This window comes from Anabas testudineus, chromosome 4, assembly GCF_900324465.2.
Source record: "Anabas testudineus chromosome 4, fAnaTes1.2, whole genome shotgun sequence".
Taxonomy (NCBI): Eukaryota; Metazoa; Chordata; class Actinopteri; order Anabantiformes; family Anabantidae; genus Anabas; species Anabas testudineus.
In genome coordinates this window covers 6,999,307-7,016,217 of record NC_046613.1, presented here as the reverse complement: position 1 = coordinate 7,016,217, position 16,911 = coordinate 6,999,307, and the positions used below count along the sequence as shown (strand labels likewise).

General features: G+C 44.5%; 4 protein-coding genes across 5 annotated transcripts; 2 read left to right on the top strand and 2 right to left on the bottom strand.

Annotated features, from left to right (window-relative positions):
- Positions 1 to 73: 73 nt before the first annotated feature.
- On the top strand, positions 74 to 7,806 carry ppat (phosphoribosyl pyrophosphate amidotransferase). Its single transcript, XM_026345382.2, has 11 exons — positions 74 to 600; positions 4,333 to 4,399; positions 4,656 to 4,862; positions 5,108 to 5,220; positions 5,330 to 5,475; positions 5,672 to 5,744; positions 5,824 to 5,975; positions 6,085 to 6,212; positions 6,304 to 6,525; positions 6,991 to 7,111; positions 7,226 to 7,806. Exons 1-11 carry the CDS (start codon positions 473 to 475, stop codon positions 7,396 to 7,398), a joined length of 1,530 nt encoding a protein of 509 aa, XP_026201167.1. The 5' UTR covers positions 74 to 472; the 3' UTR covers positions 7,399 to 7,806.
- LOC113152238 lies at positions 753 to 4,020 on the bottom strand. The gene is made up of 6 exons (XM_026345371.1): positions 3,489 to 4,020; positions 2,734 to 3,231; positions 2,594 to 2,653; positions 1,900 to 2,517; positions 1,364 to 1,441; positions 753 to 1,125 (listed from the first exon to the last, which is right to left on the bottom strand). Exons 1-6 carry the CDS (start codon positions 3,883 to 3,885, stop codon positions 944 to 946), a joined length of 1,833 nt encoding a protein of 610 aa, XP_026201156.1. The 5' UTR covers positions 3,886 to 4,020; the 3' UTR covers positions 753 to 943.
- Positions 7,807 to 7,959: 153 nt separating the features above from the next.
- Positions 7,960 to 11,397, bottom strand: si:dkeyp-117h8.4 (uncharacterized protein LOC572032 homolog). 2 transcript variants are annotated; one of them, XM_026345367.1, is made up of 9 exons: positions 11,237 to 11,397; positions 11,033 to 11,096; positions 10,644 to 10,699; positions 10,522 to 10,555; positions 10,408 to 10,433; positions 10,250 to 10,328; positions 8,580 to 10,121; positions 8,429 to 8,471; positions 7,960 to 8,338 (listed from the first exon to the last, which is right to left on the bottom strand). In XM_026345367.1, exons 1-9 carry the CDS (start codon positions 11,312 to 11,314, stop codon positions 8,329 to 8,331), a joined length of 1,932 nt encoding a protein of 643 aa, XP_026201152.1. In that variant the 5' UTR covers positions 11,315 to 11,397; the 3' UTR covers positions 7,960 to 8,328. The 2 variants fall into 2 exon arrangements, with proteins under 2 accessions (XP_026201152.1, XP_026201153.1); XM_026345368.1 differs by having other exon boundaries at positions 10,250 to 10,325.
- A 475-nt stretch (positions 11,398 to 11,872) lies between these two features.
- On the top strand, positions 11,873 to 16,882 carry aasdh (aminoadipate-semialdehyde dehydrogenase). The gene is made up of 14 exons (XM_026345334.1): positions 11,873 to 12,231; positions 12,328 to 12,448; positions 12,544 to 12,839; positions 12,975 to 13,167; positions 13,252 to 13,493; positions 13,578 to 13,684; positions 13,756 to 13,928; positions 14,313 to 14,637; positions 14,711 to 14,823; positions 14,910 to 15,591; positions 15,675 to 15,838; positions 15,914 to 16,039; positions 16,189 to 16,320; positions 16,439 to 16,882. Exons 1-14 carry the CDS (start codon positions 11,993 to 11,995, stop codon positions 16,832 to 16,834), a joined length of 3,309 nt encoding a protein of 1,102 aa, XP_026201119.1. The 5' UTR covers positions 11,873 to 11,992; the 3' UTR covers positions 16,835 to 16,882.
- Positions 16,883 to 16,911: the final 29 nt, after the last annotated feature.

Genomic DNA, 16,911 nt, shown 5'->3' with positions numbered 1-16,911 from the left:
TACTGTGACAGCCAATCACAGCCCTCAGCTGAGCCCGACAGCCAATCACAGCGGCGCATTAGTCACCACGTGGCTGGACATCAAACATGAGCACGACGAGGAACTTTTTGGAGATTAACTCCTCAAACTAGTCCAATATCTCAGCGCTGACTGCATTGATTTGTCATTCAGCTTAACAGAAAACAGTGGCCTGTTGAGCGGATCGATTAGATTGATTGTGGTAGTTGTCCTGCTCGTCGCAAAACACCACGTGTGTTTCGTCAGCCCCGATGTTTGACTAAATCAGCCCTGATTCATTTACCGTGTGCGATAGGGGACCTGTTGGACCTGCTGGACACGCAGCTGCTTGATTTCACGACCACCTCGGCCATGTCCGCCAAGTGCATGTAATAACGGGCCACGTTGGACATTCAGCCCCGTGTTCGTGTTATCAGAGCGCCGTGGGGGGGGTCACCGGAGCACCGGGACAGACATGGAGTTCGAGGAGTCCGGTATCGGGGAGGAGTGCGGGGTTTTCGGGTGCGTGGCTGCCGGAGAGTGGCCCACGCAGCTGGAGGTGGCTCAGGTCCTCACTCTGGGACTGGTGGCGCTACAACACAGGTAAACCGTGGAAAGGTGTGTGTGTGTGTGTGTGTGTGGATTAAATAGGTATACAATATATAATATCACTATATTTTCAGGGCACAAGGTGATGTCTTTAAATCACCTGTTGGTGTCAGATTGTATCATCATTGTATCCTCTCCCAACCTTTAGTGAACTTGAATCATCAGCATTCATCATTGAAAAACTGCCAAAAGAGTGATCATGAAAAATGCTGATCAGTCAGTTTTCTAGTTGTAGCAGCTTATAAAATATGTGTAGCCTGAAGGACATAGTCTGTATACTAGACCGTGTGTCCTACAACCTGTTTAGGTCATTTCTGCACTTTACATTGGACCTTAGTCACATGGAGTTAGCACACGTTACCTGTCTCTCCGGGGATGGATTAGGGGAGGCCATTGAACACACTGAATTGATCTTTATTATCGGGATGTGATCCTGCTCTTCTTTGCACTGGGTCATCATCTTATCAGTTAAGCCAGAGCCAGTGTCCTGTTTTTTAACTGGGGTCTGGAGTGAGGGGTCTGGAAATAAGAACAAAGGCACGATTAAAATTCCTGATAAATTATATATAATAGTTATCCTCAATACATCTCATGGTCTGAGTGACTTTTGTTAGCAGCTACAACCATACCCTTATCCATAATTTCATTATAGGGGCTCGATGGCAAATCATGAGACCGAGACAAATTATAAAAGCTTTAGTCAGCGTGGACATCATGTGGCATGCAAAGTGATTAGAGGAGGAGGCACATTTCAAACCTTGATCCACAGCTTTCCTCTTGATTCCTCTGTTTGCTGAAGAGGCATCCTCTTTTTCTACCCTAGATTCACTGGAGTCTGCAAACAACATCAAATGGTTAAATGACAACAAGACACTCTCAGAATACATTGTTTTTTATATGTTATTTACTGTAAATGAAGCCAAACACACATCAAGGATTCTCTTAAATTTAAATATAAAGTTCACCCAAATGTAAAACATTTGTTTTGTTTTTATTTTAACAGGTTTTAGAGAGCAACCTCAGATTTCTGACTAAACTCTCATTCTGCACTCAATACTGACAGAAAAATATATTTCTATTTTCTATCCACAAAATGACCTTGTGCCACAGTATAATCAACAGTGGAATTGCTGTTTACAGAACTTTCTTAGCACTTTAAGAGATAGATGTCAAGTCAAAACAAAGCTTCATGATGTCCTCTTGTTGACTTCATACATAGTTTGGTAATCAGTAGCAGAAAGAAGATTTAACATCTGCATACTAGACATGAATAAATAATGATAGTGGGCTCACTCCTCAATCTCTGCTTTTGATCCGAGCGATGCTCCTTAGCTGTTCGCAGCCTTGGTTCGTCATTGTTTACTGCAACGTCAAGGCTCACGGACGAGACGGAGTCAGAGCTATAAGCTCTCTCCTCCGTCGCTCCCACCATTGTTGTCATTGTGTTTGCCTTTGTCAAATAGATGTTTACATGGTCCTCGTCCTCATGGCCCTCCAACATCGTGAGCTCTCCTGAATCTGCTTGATGGTCTCCAGGTTCTCTGTCATGTAGTGAGCCATTACTTGCACGATTCATTATAGCATCCACCTCATCGTAGAACCTCATAAGACGTCTTGGGTCGCCTTCGTCAGTCTTACCCCTTTGGAGGGAACGGTAAAGGTACTTGAGGTTCTTGTACTTGGTGTGGCACTGTTTCCAGTCACGTTCAATGCCTTGCTGCATCAACCTGTTGGAGATCTGGACAAAGATGTCTCTCTTCCTGGTGGAGCTCTCCAACTGCCTGCACACGCGCTTATCGGCCCAGACTTGAATCAGTGCTTGCACCTCCTGGTCGCTCCAGTTTCGACCTGTGTCCGACACTGTGACCACGTGGAACTGGTCAGAGCTGGGTGGATTTGTTAGATGAGCTTCTGGAGTGGAAAAAAACAGGGGGTTAAGGAAAGAACAGTGTAGACATTGCACTGGTGAAATGATGAGCAGACATACCTGTTGCTCTCCATTTTGCTTCAATGTCTCCGTCCATGTCATAATCATCACTGTTGTCATCTGCAAGTCAAATAAATAGTAGAAAAGCTGATTCCTCGTTGAGCCTCGAACACCAAACGTGTTGCAGAGTGAATACATACCATCATCAATTTCTATGACAACCTCACTTTCTGAGGTTGTTGTCTGAGCCGCGTGGCCTGCTGGCACCTGTAGCCTCCCTGGTGCCATGTCTTTATCATACACCCTCTTCTGCATTTCTATCGAGCCATTTTCCAGTCCGCGGTCCAGCAGAATGGCTTCCACCTCGTCAAAGAATTTCATGTACTTCCCGGGGCCTCCAGAGCAGCTGCCCCCAGCAGCATGCGCACTCTTAGCGGTCTTGTAATCATATTTCAAGTTCTTGTATTTAGTTCGACATTGCTTCCAGTTCCGTACCACCCCAAACTTCCTCTGCATCTGACGGGCCATCTCTTGGAAGATGGACTTGTTGCGTAGCGTGCACTTCAAGCGCTCTCGGATACGCCGGTCGGCCCAGACACACAATAGTGCCCGCACCTCATCATCTGTCCAGTGGCGGCCCCCTTCTTCAGCCACACTCGGAGTGTATGGAAGAGCTCGGTGAATTCTGCTCTTGATTCCTGTACACACATTCAAACACAGCGTTATCCTGGAGCTCGCTCTTATGTCAATATGTTTGGATTTAATCTGACCTTTTAGGATACAACAGCAATTTTTAGAGCAAGTTTTTTTTTTTTTTTTGCTTTAGTTTATGCTAAAACTAGTTCATCAGACATCCTGGGTTTTATCCTCGTTTCTGTTGAAAAGCAAAAATTTGTTGACCATTGTTATAAACTGTTATCACCAATGCTACAGTTGGGGTGGAACCTACATTTACCTTCCTGCATTGGGATAGTGACTGAGGAAGAGTAGATTCCTCTTTCATTACCCACATCTTCCAACTCTTCCTCCCAGCCCTCCACTGGCCTTCCATCCACTCCTGGGCTGTAGTTTGCTGAAGTGCCTGCTGATGCATCAGGCTTCCTGCTCTGAAGTCCCAGGCTCCTGCATTTGGCCTGACACTCCCACCAGCTGCGCACAACACTGAGCCTCCTCAGACGCTCTGAGATCAACTCAAATGTGGTTCTGCTCTCAGCTACGTGCTGAGCTCCCACCTCGTCCCAGACTGTCATGAGAGCCAGCACCTCAGCCTCCCCCCACTGCCTCTCCACCGAGCCTTTTTCCTCCACTGCCTCCCTATCACCTCCTCTTTGTCTCTCTGCTCCTCTCTCCATGTTTGAGCTGACCTGGAAACGCTTTCTTTTCCCCAGCCCATCTGTCTCTGCTGCCCGGTTCCCTAGGCAACCAGGCGGTTAAGCCTGAAAGCAACGCCTCCGTGCAGAAAAGCAGCCTCACCACTGGCTTAAGCTGTGTGCTGAGGGGGAGGGACCAACTGTAATCCGAGAAGCAGCTTGGTAAATAGGCTGAAACTGCAGCAAGGCGACTCTCCTTTTATGGCCGCTCCTCTGCACAGATGCAGATGTTTGGGTGTTTTTCTTCCTCCTCACTCCTACTATATTTTCCCTGAATCAAACCAGTTTGGTTTGCCTGAAGGTTCAGTGTATGAAACTTTTCAAAATGAAGTGTACTCATGTTTAGACTTGCAGAAAAGAGACTGACTCACTTCCCATTGATATCATTGCACTGTAACAATTTACACGTGACTCTTTGTGTCCACTCAGGGGTCAGGAAAGTGCCGGGATTGTTACAAGTAATGGAGCCAATCCGCCTACATACACTTCGCACAAGGTAACATTCAATTATGAGTGAGTAGTTTAACTCACACTGTCACTACAGTTCAACATTAGAGTTGCTTTTTATTATAGGTACACCATCAATAAGCACTATAATAATAATCAATAAGCTTCATCACACTCAGATATTGGCCTGCTTTTTATATTACTGTTTACTTTATTTGCTTCTGCATAGTTTGTACAAGTAAACATCTCTCACTGATTCCTCTTGCCTTTTTTTTTTGTTGTTGTTGTTGTTTTCGTATTTTTAGGGAATGGGATTAGTGAGCACTGCTTTCCCCCCCGAATCTCTCCTGAAGCTGCGCTATGGTAACCTCGGTATTTGCCACACACGCTATTCAACTACTGGGATCTCCGAGCTGCAGAACTGCCAGCCCTTTGTCGTGGATACACTGCATGGCAAGATCGCTGTAGCACACAATGGAGAGCTGGTCAATGCTCAGGCCCTGCGCAAAAAGGTGAACATAGCACTGTGATCCTCTGCTCCTAGTCTAATGCAAACAAATAGTCCTTTCTGGGAACTCCACTCCACAAATAAAAATGTCCACGCTATAATGCTAATGTTATCAATTACTGTTATTGATTCCGATGGAATAATGCTTTTTTTTCCAAAACATAAAGGAAAATGTGTCAGAATATGCCAGGAGATGCATGCATCAACATTAGTTTATACTAAATCAATCCATTGTTAAATGCCATGCAGGTAATGCGCCATGGTGTAGGCCTCTCCACCTGCTCGGACAGTGAGCTCATCACCCAGCTGCTGGCATTGAACCCACCTATGGAGGAGCAGGATGCACCAGACTGGGTTGCCAGGTCAGAGCTACCACTTAATGCTGGTTAAATATACATTTTACATTTTTTCTCTACACTATTTAAAAACGTCTGTTGGTTTTATGTGTTGGATTTTCTTTTTGTATTGTAGAATTAAAAACCTTATGACTGAAACCCCTACATCGTACTCTTTGTTGGTGATGTTCAAAGATGTCATCTATGCGGTGCGTGACCCCTACGGGAATCGACCCCTCTGCATTGGACGACTTGTTCCTATCTCTAAACTGCATAGTCCAGGTATTCTAAACACTGTTTTAGTTTTGTGGCTGTAACTCGAGCTGCACTGTGTGCTCAACATAGAAGTATTTGTCCTTAAAAGACCCAAAGGTTATCAGCCCTCGTGCCACAGCAGTTTGTCGTCACAGGACGGTCATTGATTTTGTTCAGGTCACATGTGCAAGCTGGTGGATGATAAACTTTCTTTGTTGGACAGGTGCCGGAGAGGAGGACACTGAGGGGTGGGTTGTGTCATCGGAGTCCTGCAGCTTTCAGTCCATCGGTGCCAAGTACGGTTTTACCTACAATGCAATATCTTCTGCACTGTAATGTAGCACTGTGGCTTATGAACATGTTCTTGTTCCTCAGGTATTACAGAGAGGTCCTGCCAGGAGAGATTGTCCAGATTTCTAAACATGGAGTCAAGTCCCTGAGTGTTGTGCCTCGCCCTGAGGGAGACCTCCCTGCCTTCTGTATATTTGAATATGTTTATTTTGCCAGACCAGACTCTATTTTTGAAGGTATAAATACTTTGACTACATTGTTCTTAGTCGTACAGCTGTCAGACTATTGTAATACTTTAAGTGAAAGTGTGCTTCATGCTCACTATTTTGTACTGATGTACTGCAGGGCAGATGGTCTATACTGTCAGGCAGCGCTGTGGTCGGCAATTAGCCATTGAAGCGCCAACAGACGCAGATGTGGTCAGCACTGTGCCAGAGTCTGCAACCCCTGCTGCTCTGGGCTATGCTCAGCAGGTCTGTCTGCTTAACTCAGTAAAGAAACTCTCTCATGCTCCCTCCTCCTGACACATCTGTCCTCACAAACTGTTTTATGCTTCTCCCACAGTCTGGATTGCCTTACATTGAGGTTTTGTGTAAAAACCGCTATGTCGGGAGAACATTCATTCAACCGAATACCCGTCTGAGACAACTTGGAGTTGCCAAGAAGTTTGGGGCGTTGACTGACAACTTTGCAGGGAAACGCGTGGTACTAATTGATGACTCCATTGTCAGAGGCAATACCATCTCTCCCATTATTAAACTGCTCAAGGAAGCAGGTGCCACAGAGGTTTGTTGACTAGAGCTCTGCAAATTGTCATCACTTGTTTATTTGATGAGATCTTCTAAATTGACAGGACAACAGAAACACAGTACTACGTGTTTACCCATACTTCCATCCCTTGTGAGTAAACTGGGTAGAAGTGCTCCTCCTTCCCTTGAATTAAAATATGTCTGATATCGCCAGAAGACATTTTATCAACTATTTAGGCTTATTAACTATGATATAAGCTTTATCCTGCAAACTGGGCAAAGAAAAAAAAAAAAAATTGTTTCAACCAGATTTTTACAGTGAGCTAAATTGACTCACTGATTTTATACATACAGAAAAGATAATGTTTTCCTGCGTGTTGTAACAGATTTGTTAAAACAGTTTGGACAACATTTTAACACAGTAGTGAATTGGTCAATACTTAGACCCTCAAACTTGCAAGACCCACCTTGTAAAGACTGACCCGTACCTTCTCCTCGACAGGTCCATATCAGAGTTGCCTCTCCACCTCTCAGGTTCCCATGTTACATGGGCATCAATATTCCAACTAAGGAAGAACTTATTGCCAACAAGCCAGAGTTTCAGGACATCGCTGGATATATTGGTAAGTACTAACTTAACAGTAAGTATTAGTACAGCTCACTGATATTATCTTTGGCTAAAGTCACAAACCACAGCATAATTAAGCTAAAGTGTGCATCTTAACGCTGTTTCATAGGTGCCGACAGCGTTCAGTATCTGACCGTAGAAGGCCTGTTATCAGCTGTCCAGTATGGGATCGCCTCCCACCAGGAGGACAAGATGATCAGCTCCAGTAACAAGTCCAGCAAGACAGTGGGCCACTGCGCTGCCTGTCTGACTGGGAAATATCCAGTAGAGCTGGAGTGGTAACCGCTCTATCAACATCCTCATCGACCATTGTTACTACAGCAACAGCAGCACTGTGGTCCACAACAAGGTCCTACAGCTGATGTGTGATGATATTAAATAGTAATTTTTGTGTTATGTATATGTATACATAACTTATGTATATGTATGTATACCGTTGAAAACTTTGCTATTGCTGACTCCTAGTGGTTGAACATTGCAACAATGACATGTATGTACTTGTTTTTTGTTGTATTTTTTATTTTCAGATGTTCTAAAATTAGCTTCACATGAGCATTTATACGCGCACAAGACTAGTGACCAAAAAGTTAAATCCTTTATTTTCTTAATCAGATTTACATTTTGTACCTTTACCTAAAATTAACCACAATGCTGTTTTGTGTTGGGTTTAGCTGTTGGATATTTTGTTTTCTTAAGTTTCAGCATTATGAATAAAATGGGAAAGGTTAAATAAACTAACTGCAAATGTGTGTTTCTCGCCCCAGAAACAGCATTTTCAGCAAACAGCACTGACATTAAAGTTTATTAGAATAATGGACATATATTACAAAAAACATGGTGCTGTACTGAGGTAACAATTCATAAAAAGGTCTAAAATTTAGGAATAGTATGTAACTTCACAACACATAAAATATATATATAGATAAAAAAACACATGGAAAACAACAACAACACACGGGCCACTTTACGGGAACTTTAACATTCAACATAGCCTTAATAGTTTTATTACATTTATAGTTTCCTGAGCTCAGACTACACCAGCTAAGAAAATGACAATTTGCTTCCATATCACTTGTTGTGTATTTTATAATGGAAACATCACGCTGCTACACAGAACTTGAACTTGGTTACATCAGGACGTATGAATTCTTTTCCACTCTGGGAGTTGTTGGAGAACTTCAGTAAGCAGGTTTTTCCACAACAGATCTGTGTTCACCATTTTCTACACATGTTGAGGAGGAAATAATGGTGATTGAGAGAATACAGGAATGCTGGTAAACAAATAATATTCAAAGCAATTGATTATCTTTACCTGGGGGAGCGGCTGTTTGCTACACTGCTCTCAAATGTGCCTCCTGGTAAATGAAGCGCAATAATTAAAAATAATCAGTTATAGCAGAGTTCAACATTTAAGTAAAAGACAGCAGACATTACACAAATAAGACGTTGGGGAGGAGGCTTACCCTGGCTGGGAAACTCAGCTGCAGATAAAGGACGTCCTTGACTCGTCCAGGTATCTGCTGAGTGCTGCTGGTTACTGACTTTTTGAAACGCGTGTTTACTGGTGCTATAAGAAAAGTCATTACGAGACTGCTCCAGTTCAGACGGAGAGACACAGCGCCTCAGTATCTCCTTCCCATGGCGTTTAGACCCTGGAGAGTATGTACAATACTTTTCCCTGGAGCGTTTGGACTGGGGATGGCTGTCCCACTCTAACTCTCTATGACGCTTTCTCAGGACAGAGCGGTGAGGCGACAAAGCAAGAGCTGCCAGAGCTGAGGAAGAGTGACCTTGGCTTGCTTCAGAGGTTTCCGCACAGAGACGACAGGGAGGGCCATTAAAGAAAAATGATTTGTTCTGACAAACAAATTTGTGGTAGAGTTTCTTAAAGTCCTCATCGAGTGTCTTTGTTGAGTAGGAGGCACTGAACGATGGCTGGGACGAGTCAAAGGAAAGATGACGCCGTAGCCTGATACGACCTTCAGCTCTGGCTGACTGAGGTGAACACAACTGTGCCTGAAGGGAGTGATTGGAGCCCTGAGGGAAAAGCATCCTGATGTCACCAGGAGGTTTTCGCAGCGGGGAGGACAGAGAAGTGGACAATGATCTGGGTCTTGTGGTCTTTCTGGAAAAGCTTTCCACAGAGTATTCTTTGGGGCTTCTAGAGGAGGAATGAGGTGAACCACTGAAGCTGGTCATCAGCCTCACCTTTAAGGGACTCTGTCTGACTGGAGAGCTGTAGATATTAGATCCTTCTTTAACAGCAGTGATTTCTGATGCATACATGGAGCGTCCAGCAGATTGCTCTGAGTGTGCAGAAAGACACAGTCTTCTAGCCCGAATAGACCAGTCCAAAGGTGGTTTTGCAGTGCCACTGCAACTTCGTGAAGGACTGGCACTGTAACTGAAGGGCTGATCTTCCAGCTGGGTGGGTTCAGACACAGTGAAGGTCTCATTCAGCAAGATCTCTTGTTGATTAGAAGTCTCAGAAAGACTAGAGGGGTCCATTGCAAAGATCGTCTGTTGCTGCCCTCTCCACTGGGCTCCCTCCCTCCCAGGAGACTGCTGCTGTGCTTCCCAATCATGCACATTGGTTACTGTTTGTAAAACAGACAAAGGGGCATGTTCAGTCCTCATGAACAACCCGTTCTCCGGGCTGTTCTCCTTGAGCAGCATCTTTCTGGCCTTTTTTCTGGGGTTCCTGTGGTCGTGTCTCAGCGTGACAATGAAAGTATTGTTGACATTGCCTCTGTTCGACTGTTGTCGCCACCTGCGGTACCTCTTCAGCACTGTATCAGCGGCCTCAGAGACATTCCTTCTGTGCCAGGCCCTCTCTATTCGACTGATCATGTTGGGGTAGAGCTCCACTAAAGTTCCATGACTTCTCAGAGCCATTTCAAGTTCCTCATCTTGGTCTTCAGGCTGGAGCTCTGTCTCAGAGAAGTTTCTCTCACTCTCACTCTGTGAGCTCACAGTCAGCTGAGTTATGTCACTTCTAGACATCCCTGTAGGATTAAATTGGGGAAAAATTTCACATAAAACAAACAAACTTTGCTTCACGTTAATGTCAGCCAGAAGTCCACCCAAGTTGTGTTTAAAAACTCTGAATGTTGCTTGCTTTATCTTATCTTACCATCATCCTCCCCAGACAACTGGCTGGTGGATGTATGAGTCTCGTCAGACTCGCCATCTTGATGTGTGAAGTCCAACTGCTGACAACAAACCATAATGAATATAAAATATTACTAGATATTCAAGACAGAAGTGTTTGGAGAAAACATGTTTACTTACCTGAGAGTTTCTTGAAATGTCTTGTACTGTGAAAGCAGTGTCATAGTAATTAGATAAAATATACAATTTATTAACGTTTGTACACGCTTCTCATTTTAAGTGATTGCTGCTCACCTCTTAGTGACTCATCTCTCAAATCCGTGAGACTCTGAGAAGAAGGCAAGTATTTATTATAATGTCTGAAATGGCATTTTGTGTCATATGTGGCTGCAGACTATGTTTAGTGCGACACAAACCTTTGATTCCAGCTTGTGCAGTTCCATTTTTGACAGCTCCATGTAGCGTTCAAGTGCTTCATCGTGCAAATAATCAAGACAGAAGGGATATAAATATGTTCAGTACATGTCAACTGCTGGAATATGACGATTATTACAAGCAGTGAATAATTGTTTTAGCATTTAACGTTGAAATCGTCACTACATTTTACATTATGCACAACTACTACTATTTCAATTGTGTAGTGTGCTATAATACACACCAGTTGAGCGACAGCAACATTTCACACATCTTAAAACAGTCACTGAACAATGTTTTATTTTTAGACAAACCTGAGCATGACTCCACTGCAGCGTGACCTTAACCCTTACAATACAGCTGCAGGTTCACTTATTATTATCGGACTTACTTTGGGTTTTTGTACTGTCGAGGTCCACCTCTATACCCCCGTCGTGATACTGAAGTTTTGAATACTGTGGAAAACAATTGCAAATGTTAGTAAACTTGATTTTTATTTCGAAATTAGCTAACATTAAGTTAACATAAAGCTAACATTAAGCTAACTCCAGCTAACAGCTAATGTTACCACCGCCCGACCGCTTCATTAACACACCTTGTCTATAATTCGGTCCAGTGACCTTTTGTAGTTAATGCTATTTTCTTTCAATTGGATCTTTAAAAACTCGTCCATGTTGCCCGTCAAATCCCTCTAGTTAATGTTGATAATTGACTTAAAGTAGCAGTGAGCGGAGTAAAAGGCGCTTCTGGATTCAAAACTAGTCTTTGACAAAATAAGTAAAGTGATTGGACAGAGGCCGTGTGGTGCTTTCGAGGACACTGGGAAATATTTGCGACAGCTTATAAAAAGACGCAACGTATTTAAAATACAAAAATGATCCTCTTGTTTGTTTTTCAGATGATGTTTTGGACGGTGCGGTTGCCCATGTGTAGCAATGATAAAGTTTAGCGAACGTTTTCCTGTCAACTATGATTATGTGTAACAATATTGGTGTAATAATATTAAATAAAACATGTCCCGCTCTCTCAAACAGTGACACACCTTTTTAAAAACCATCACCGTTTCGACAGTCTGGTAACATAAATAGATAAATTCGGGTTGCATCTTTGGTTTGTATGTTGTTGTTTAGCGTTAACATTAAACAAAATGGTTTGAATCTGCCGTGTACGAGCTTCAGGGAAGCTGAAGCCACCGGTGAGACGTCGTTCCCACCTATGACGTCATCTTTACTCGCCAAATGTGGTCTGACTGAGTATAAACAAAAATAAATTCGCATGGATCTTTTATACATTATCTCTATAATCGGTACCAGCAGAGAGGAGGCAGCTGGGCTGTGAGCCGCTCTTCGGGATGACTGCCGGGACACTACAGGAGCTTGTGTCCGCCGCTGCCTCCCTGCACCCGGACAGAGCAGCCGTGACTTATGACAGCGGGTCTGACTCAGATAGACCGGTGTCTCTGCTCTACAGAGACTTGGTTGAACTGGCCGCAGAACTGTCTTATCTTTTGCGGGAGAACTGCTCTCCTAACAATGGCGTTATTGGGCTGTGTTGCTGTGATGATTTGTTTATTCCTGTGTGGATCATGGGGTGAGTTTGCCCTTGACTAGTGGATGACGAGTTTCAATCATCATGCCTCGACATGTGATGATTCTCCATCACGAATCCTTTTGTGTTATTTGTCAGGATCCTGCAGTCGCCTGCAGCTTATGTCCCACTGGACCCAGAGGCTCCAGGACTTCTCTCTGCTAGAGTCATAAATCAGTGTGGCCTCAAGTACTGTGCTGTGAAGACTGACCTCCTGCAGGTGGAACATTTCTTACTTTATTAGCATAAATACAAATATAAAAAAATATATTTATATGAATGTTTATGTTGTTTATCTTTTGTCTTCCTGTTAAGCGATTCAAGGAAACTCTTTCCAAGCACACGTCTGTGGAGGTTTGTGTGGTGTTGCCCAAGTTCAAATTAAGCCTGATACAAATCAAGCCACTGCCAGTTGCTCAACATGGACGGGGACCAGACCAACCTGTCGCTCAAACAGCAGATTGTGCTGATCTCTGTGATGCAGCTGCGGTGGAAAAGGACTCTCGACACAAGGACTTGGCATATGTGCTGCACACATCTGGAACAACAGGCCTCCCGAAGATTGTTAGGGTACCACACAAGTGTATACTCCCCAATATACTGCACATGAGGTCAGTATTTATATGTCTGTTGGCTCTATTGCTTTCTCTTGAACATTGTTTTGATATACTGTACTGTATATTCAAAAGAAAACCATAAACAGTTGTTGACAATGATTGGTTGAAATGGCATCTTTCTCGGGTAAGATCTTTGTTTCAGATGAGTGCGGATGATGTAGTTTTCCTAGCCTCCCCTTTGACCTTCGACCCGTCTGTTGTGGAGATTTTTCTGGCCTTATCGTCTGGAGCTCAGCTCCTCATCATCCCTACTGTTATCAAGAAAATGCCCAACCGACTAGCTCAGCTGCTGTTCAAGGATCACAAGTCAACTGTCCTACAGGTAAGATTCAATTCAGGAGAGACTGGATTTTGGATAAGACAGCGTCTTTAGTCACCTGAGCGTGGTGTTTTCTTGTTTCCGCAGGTCACCCCCACTCTGTTTGGTCGATTCGGGCAGCGTATCCTGAAAGAGGAGGTGTTGTCATCTGGTTCCTCTCTGCGGGTGTTGGCCCTGGGTGGAGAGGCCTGTCCCTCACCAGCTCTGCTGAGGAGCTGGAGGCACGAGGACAATAAAACCCACATTTACAATATCTATGGTATTACAGAGGTGTCCTGCTGGGCCTGCTGCTACAAAATACCAGAGTCTCTGCTGCAGTCCAGCGACGGGTGAGTTCACTCATTTAAAAATGTTTATGACTTCTGCGTTTTGATTTTAAATAAGCTACAGTTCATACAACTCTGACCTTGCAGCATTGAGTCCTCTGTTCCTCTTGGGCCTCCTCTGATGGGCACTGTGCTGGAAGTCAGAGATGAACATGGTGGAGTTGTTACAGAGAGTGAAGGACAAGTTTTCATAGGTGAGTATACTGCAAATGAATCACAATGAGCTGAGCAAAAACCCGGCAAATCCTCATGATCCTTGGTCCAGGTGGAGAGGACAGAGTGTGTCTTCTGGATGATGAGGAGACGGTTATCCCTGGCACAATGAGAGCTACTGGAGACTGGGTGAATATTAAAGACTCACATATGTACTACCTGGGACGGAGAGACAGGCTGATAAAACGCCACGGAAAGAGAGTCAACCTTGACAGCTTACAGCAGGTAAGAATGCACAGTCTGTAATTAAATACATCCACAATAGTTTATGTCTTTGTTTACTTGTGGGCAGCGTAACACATCGTAAATTCAGCACAGACACCTTATGATGTTGAGCAGCATGGGAAGCATGGGAAAAATGTAAAGCTGGCTATGATTGACAGAGGTCAGAACACACAGTGCTTCGTAGCTTGCTGCATATAGTGCTGACACCAAAAGAGCTGGTATTCTGAAGAAAAAGAGAACTTTTAATTTCACCCTCTGAAGAAACATAGTATTTCCTTCTACCAGGCAGCATCTCAAACAGCTAATGATGAGGAGCCATCTTGTAAACGTTATTGTTTATTTACTGATGTTCGAAGTGTTCACATGTCATGTTCCCTCCTTCAGCTCATCTTGAGTCTGCCTCAGGTGGAGGCCTGTGCGGTGGGCCTGCGCCAGGGCTCTCGACTTATCGCCTTTGTCGTGGCATCCACATCTGGAGATCAGAAGGCATCTTCTCCTCTCTCGTCTGTAATGCAGCATGTGGAACAAATACCCACCGCCTCGGCTAAGCATGGCAGTGAGGTTCTACCTCCTTCTGTTACACAGCGCCAGGAGGAGACGCCGGTTGATTTCAAGAGTCTAATTCTGAACCAGCTGTCTTTGCTGCTGCCGTCGTACAGCGTTCCTGACAACGTGGTGCTCGTCCCGGCCTTATGCCTGACTAATCATGGTGAGTGTTAGACACACAGAGACCTAGCTCTTTATTTATCGTTTTAGGAATTCTAATGCTCGTTTTCTGGCAGGCAAAGTAGACATGGAGGCGCTAATGAAAATATACCAAAGACAGAGACGGTGTTTCGAGTCTCCGTGTGAAGATGTCAGCAAATTAAAAAAAAAGCTTCAGTCGTTGTGGCAGGTATTTCATCACTTATAATGACACAATTCCACATAAATACTCTACATGCATTTGTTCATCTGCAACATTTTGAACTATATTGACAGCGAACTCTAGATCTTCCTGAAGATACGAGTATCGATGAAGAATCCAACTTCCTGTTGAGTGGAGGGGATTCGTTAAAAGCTCTGCGTCTCTGTGAAGACATCCTTACCACTGCGGGAATCAACTCACCAGAGCTTTTGGAGATTATTCTCGATAGCACATTTTCTGCAGTCTTCCGCCACATTGCCAGAGTAACACTGATGTCACCACTTGAGAACATCCCATCATCACTGTCTGTGGCCAAGAGACAACATGCTGATGCTCTTCCTGAGGTTCTGTCGAAGAAAGAACGTAAAGTCTCCGAGTCTCCAGCAGCGGAGGGGTTGCATGGGGAGAAAAAGGTTGTTAAAGTTGTAAGAAGAACAAATGAGGTGATAGAAATGAACATCAGAAATCCAGAGAGGAATAAAAGCTTTCAGCCTGGTGCACCCACAGCTCTGGGCGTCAGTCTGAGCTGGTCCTCGGACACAGGCAGGTGTGTGGACGCATCCCCGCTGCTTCTGGTGCAAGAAGGCACAAATCAGTGGCCAGATGTGACTAAAACAACAGTATTCATCGGCTCACACTCTCACAGGGTGCAAGCTTTAGACCTGGACACTGGGAGCCTACTGTGGGAGCGAGTTCTCGGGGACAGAATCGAGGCCTCGGCTGCTGTGTCTCACTGCGGGACCCTGTTAGTTATAGGTCAGTATCAACACTCTGAATATTTTGTTATAATACTCTGCGGTACGTTGTAGTGCATAAGGATTATTTTTATATTTTCCAAGGTTGCTACGATGGCTGCGTGTATTTCTTGTGTACTGCATCTGGAGAGACATGTTGGAAGTTTGAGACAGGAGACGCTGTGAAGAGCAGTCCTGCTGTGGATCCCCTCACAGGTCTGGTGATTGTGGGCTCACATGACGGGCACGTTTACGCCCTGAACCCGAAGGTGAGTGTGAGTGACAAATGCTGACTTAATGTAAATAACCTTAGAGGCAAATCAAAAGTCTGTGTTTGTTTTTAGGTTCGGCAGTGTGTTTGGAAGCGTCACTGTGGGGGTGGAGCAGTGTTTTCCTCTCCATGCATCCAGCCCTCCTGCAGACAACTGTACGTGGCGTCACTCGGAGGACACCTGCTCTGTCTCAACCCAGTAAGTGAAGAAAATACACATAGAAAACAGATTTCCTTTGTTTCTTATCCCTGATTATTCAGACACACACACTGAAGAAGGCAGAGCCTGAAACATTTTTGTGCTGCAAATGTGCTTGCACTGTCATGTCCTGTGCTTCTGTTTGCAAGGACAGCGGGGAGGTTCTGTGGTCGTACCGTCGAGACGTCCCGTTCTTCTCATCGCCAAACTGCTCCTCTGGTCACGTGGTGATTGGTTCAGTGGATGGAAACATCTGCTGCCTCAGCAACACAGGGAAACTGGTGAGAAGCAGCATTTAGACAGGTGTATGTCTCCTGCCCCTGTAAACCAGAATTGTACAAATGCTTCAGCACCGTATGTGCTCCTGTGTATCCATGAGTCTTGTGTTTTTTTCTGCAGGTTTGGCAGTTTCTGACAAAAGGGCCCATCTTCTCCTCTCCGTGTGTCACACCAGACCAGCAGAGGGTTCTGTGTGGATCACATGACGGTCACTTGTACTGTTTAAATCGTGCCGACGGCTCTTTAGTATGGACTTTCCAGACATCGGGCAAGGTGTACTCCTCTCCATTTGTGTTCAGTGACTCTGTTGTGGGGAGTGGGAGAATTCTAGTGGTCCTGGCCTCTACAGATGGCACAGTCTGGATCCTGGACGGGCAGGATGGACAAATGCTGGCCTCGCACACTCTACCCGGGGAGCTGTTTTCATCCCCAGTGTTGTATGAACAGTCTCTAGTGGTCGGGTGCCGCAATGACTATGTTTATTGTTTAAGACTTTCTGTCAGAGAGGAAACATAGAATCATTAAATGTATTTTTTTCCACTGACATTTATAATAAAAACTCATGTTGCTACGGCAGAGTGGAGAGGGTGCTT

Bases quoted from the DNA above. Each gene is read 5' to 3' on its own strand.
- si:dkeyp-117h8.4 (XM_026345367.1), bottom strand. From the start codon at position 11,314: ATGGACGAGTTTTTAAAGATCCAATTGAAAGAAAATAGCATTAACTAC. The intron at 11,097-11,236 runs GTGTGTTAATGA...TGTTTTCCACAG, and splicing joins TGGACCGAATTATAGACAAG to TATTCAAAACTTCAGTATCA. The intron at 10,434-10,521 runs GTGAGCAGCAAT...CTGCTTTCACAG, and splicing joins GAGAGATGAGTCACTAAGAG to TACAAGACATTTCAAGAAAC.
- LOC113152238 (XM_026345371.1), bottom strand. From the start codon at position 3,885: ATGGAGAGAGGAGCAGAGAGACAAAGAGGAGGTGATAGGGAGGCAGTG. The intron at 2,518-2,593 runs GTATGTCTGCTC...TTTCCACTCCAG, and splicing joins AGCAAAATGGAGAGCAACAG to AAGCTCATCTAACAAATCCA. The intron at 1,442-1,899 runs GTGAGCCCACTA...TGTTGTTTGCAG, and splicing joins TCAAAAGCAGAGATTGAGGA to ACTCCAGTGAATCTAGGGTA.
- ppat (XM_026345382.2), top strand. From the start codon at position 473: ATGGAGTTCGAGGAGTCCGGTATCGGGGAGGAGTGCGGGGTTTTCGGG. The intron at 5,221-5,329 runs GTCAGAGCTACC...TTTGTATTGTAG, and splicing joins GCACCAGACTGGGTTGCCAG to AATTAAAAACCTTATGACTG. The intron at 5,476-5,671 runs GTATTCTAAACA...TTTGTTGGACAG, and splicing joins CTCTAAACTGCATAGTCCAG to GTGCCGGAGAGGAGGACACT.
- aasdh (XM_026345334.1), top strand. From the start codon at position 11,993: ATGACTGCCGGGACACTACAGGAGCTTGTGTCCGCCGCTGCCTCCCTG. The intron at 14,638-14,710 runs GTGAGTGTTAGA...GTTTTCTGGCAG, and splicing joins CTTATGCCTGACTAATCATG to GCAAAGTAGACATGGAGGCG. The intron at 15,592-15,674 runs GTCAGTATCAAC...ATATTTTCCAAG, and splicing joins CGGGACCCTGTTAGTTATAG to GTTGCTACGATGGCTGCGTG.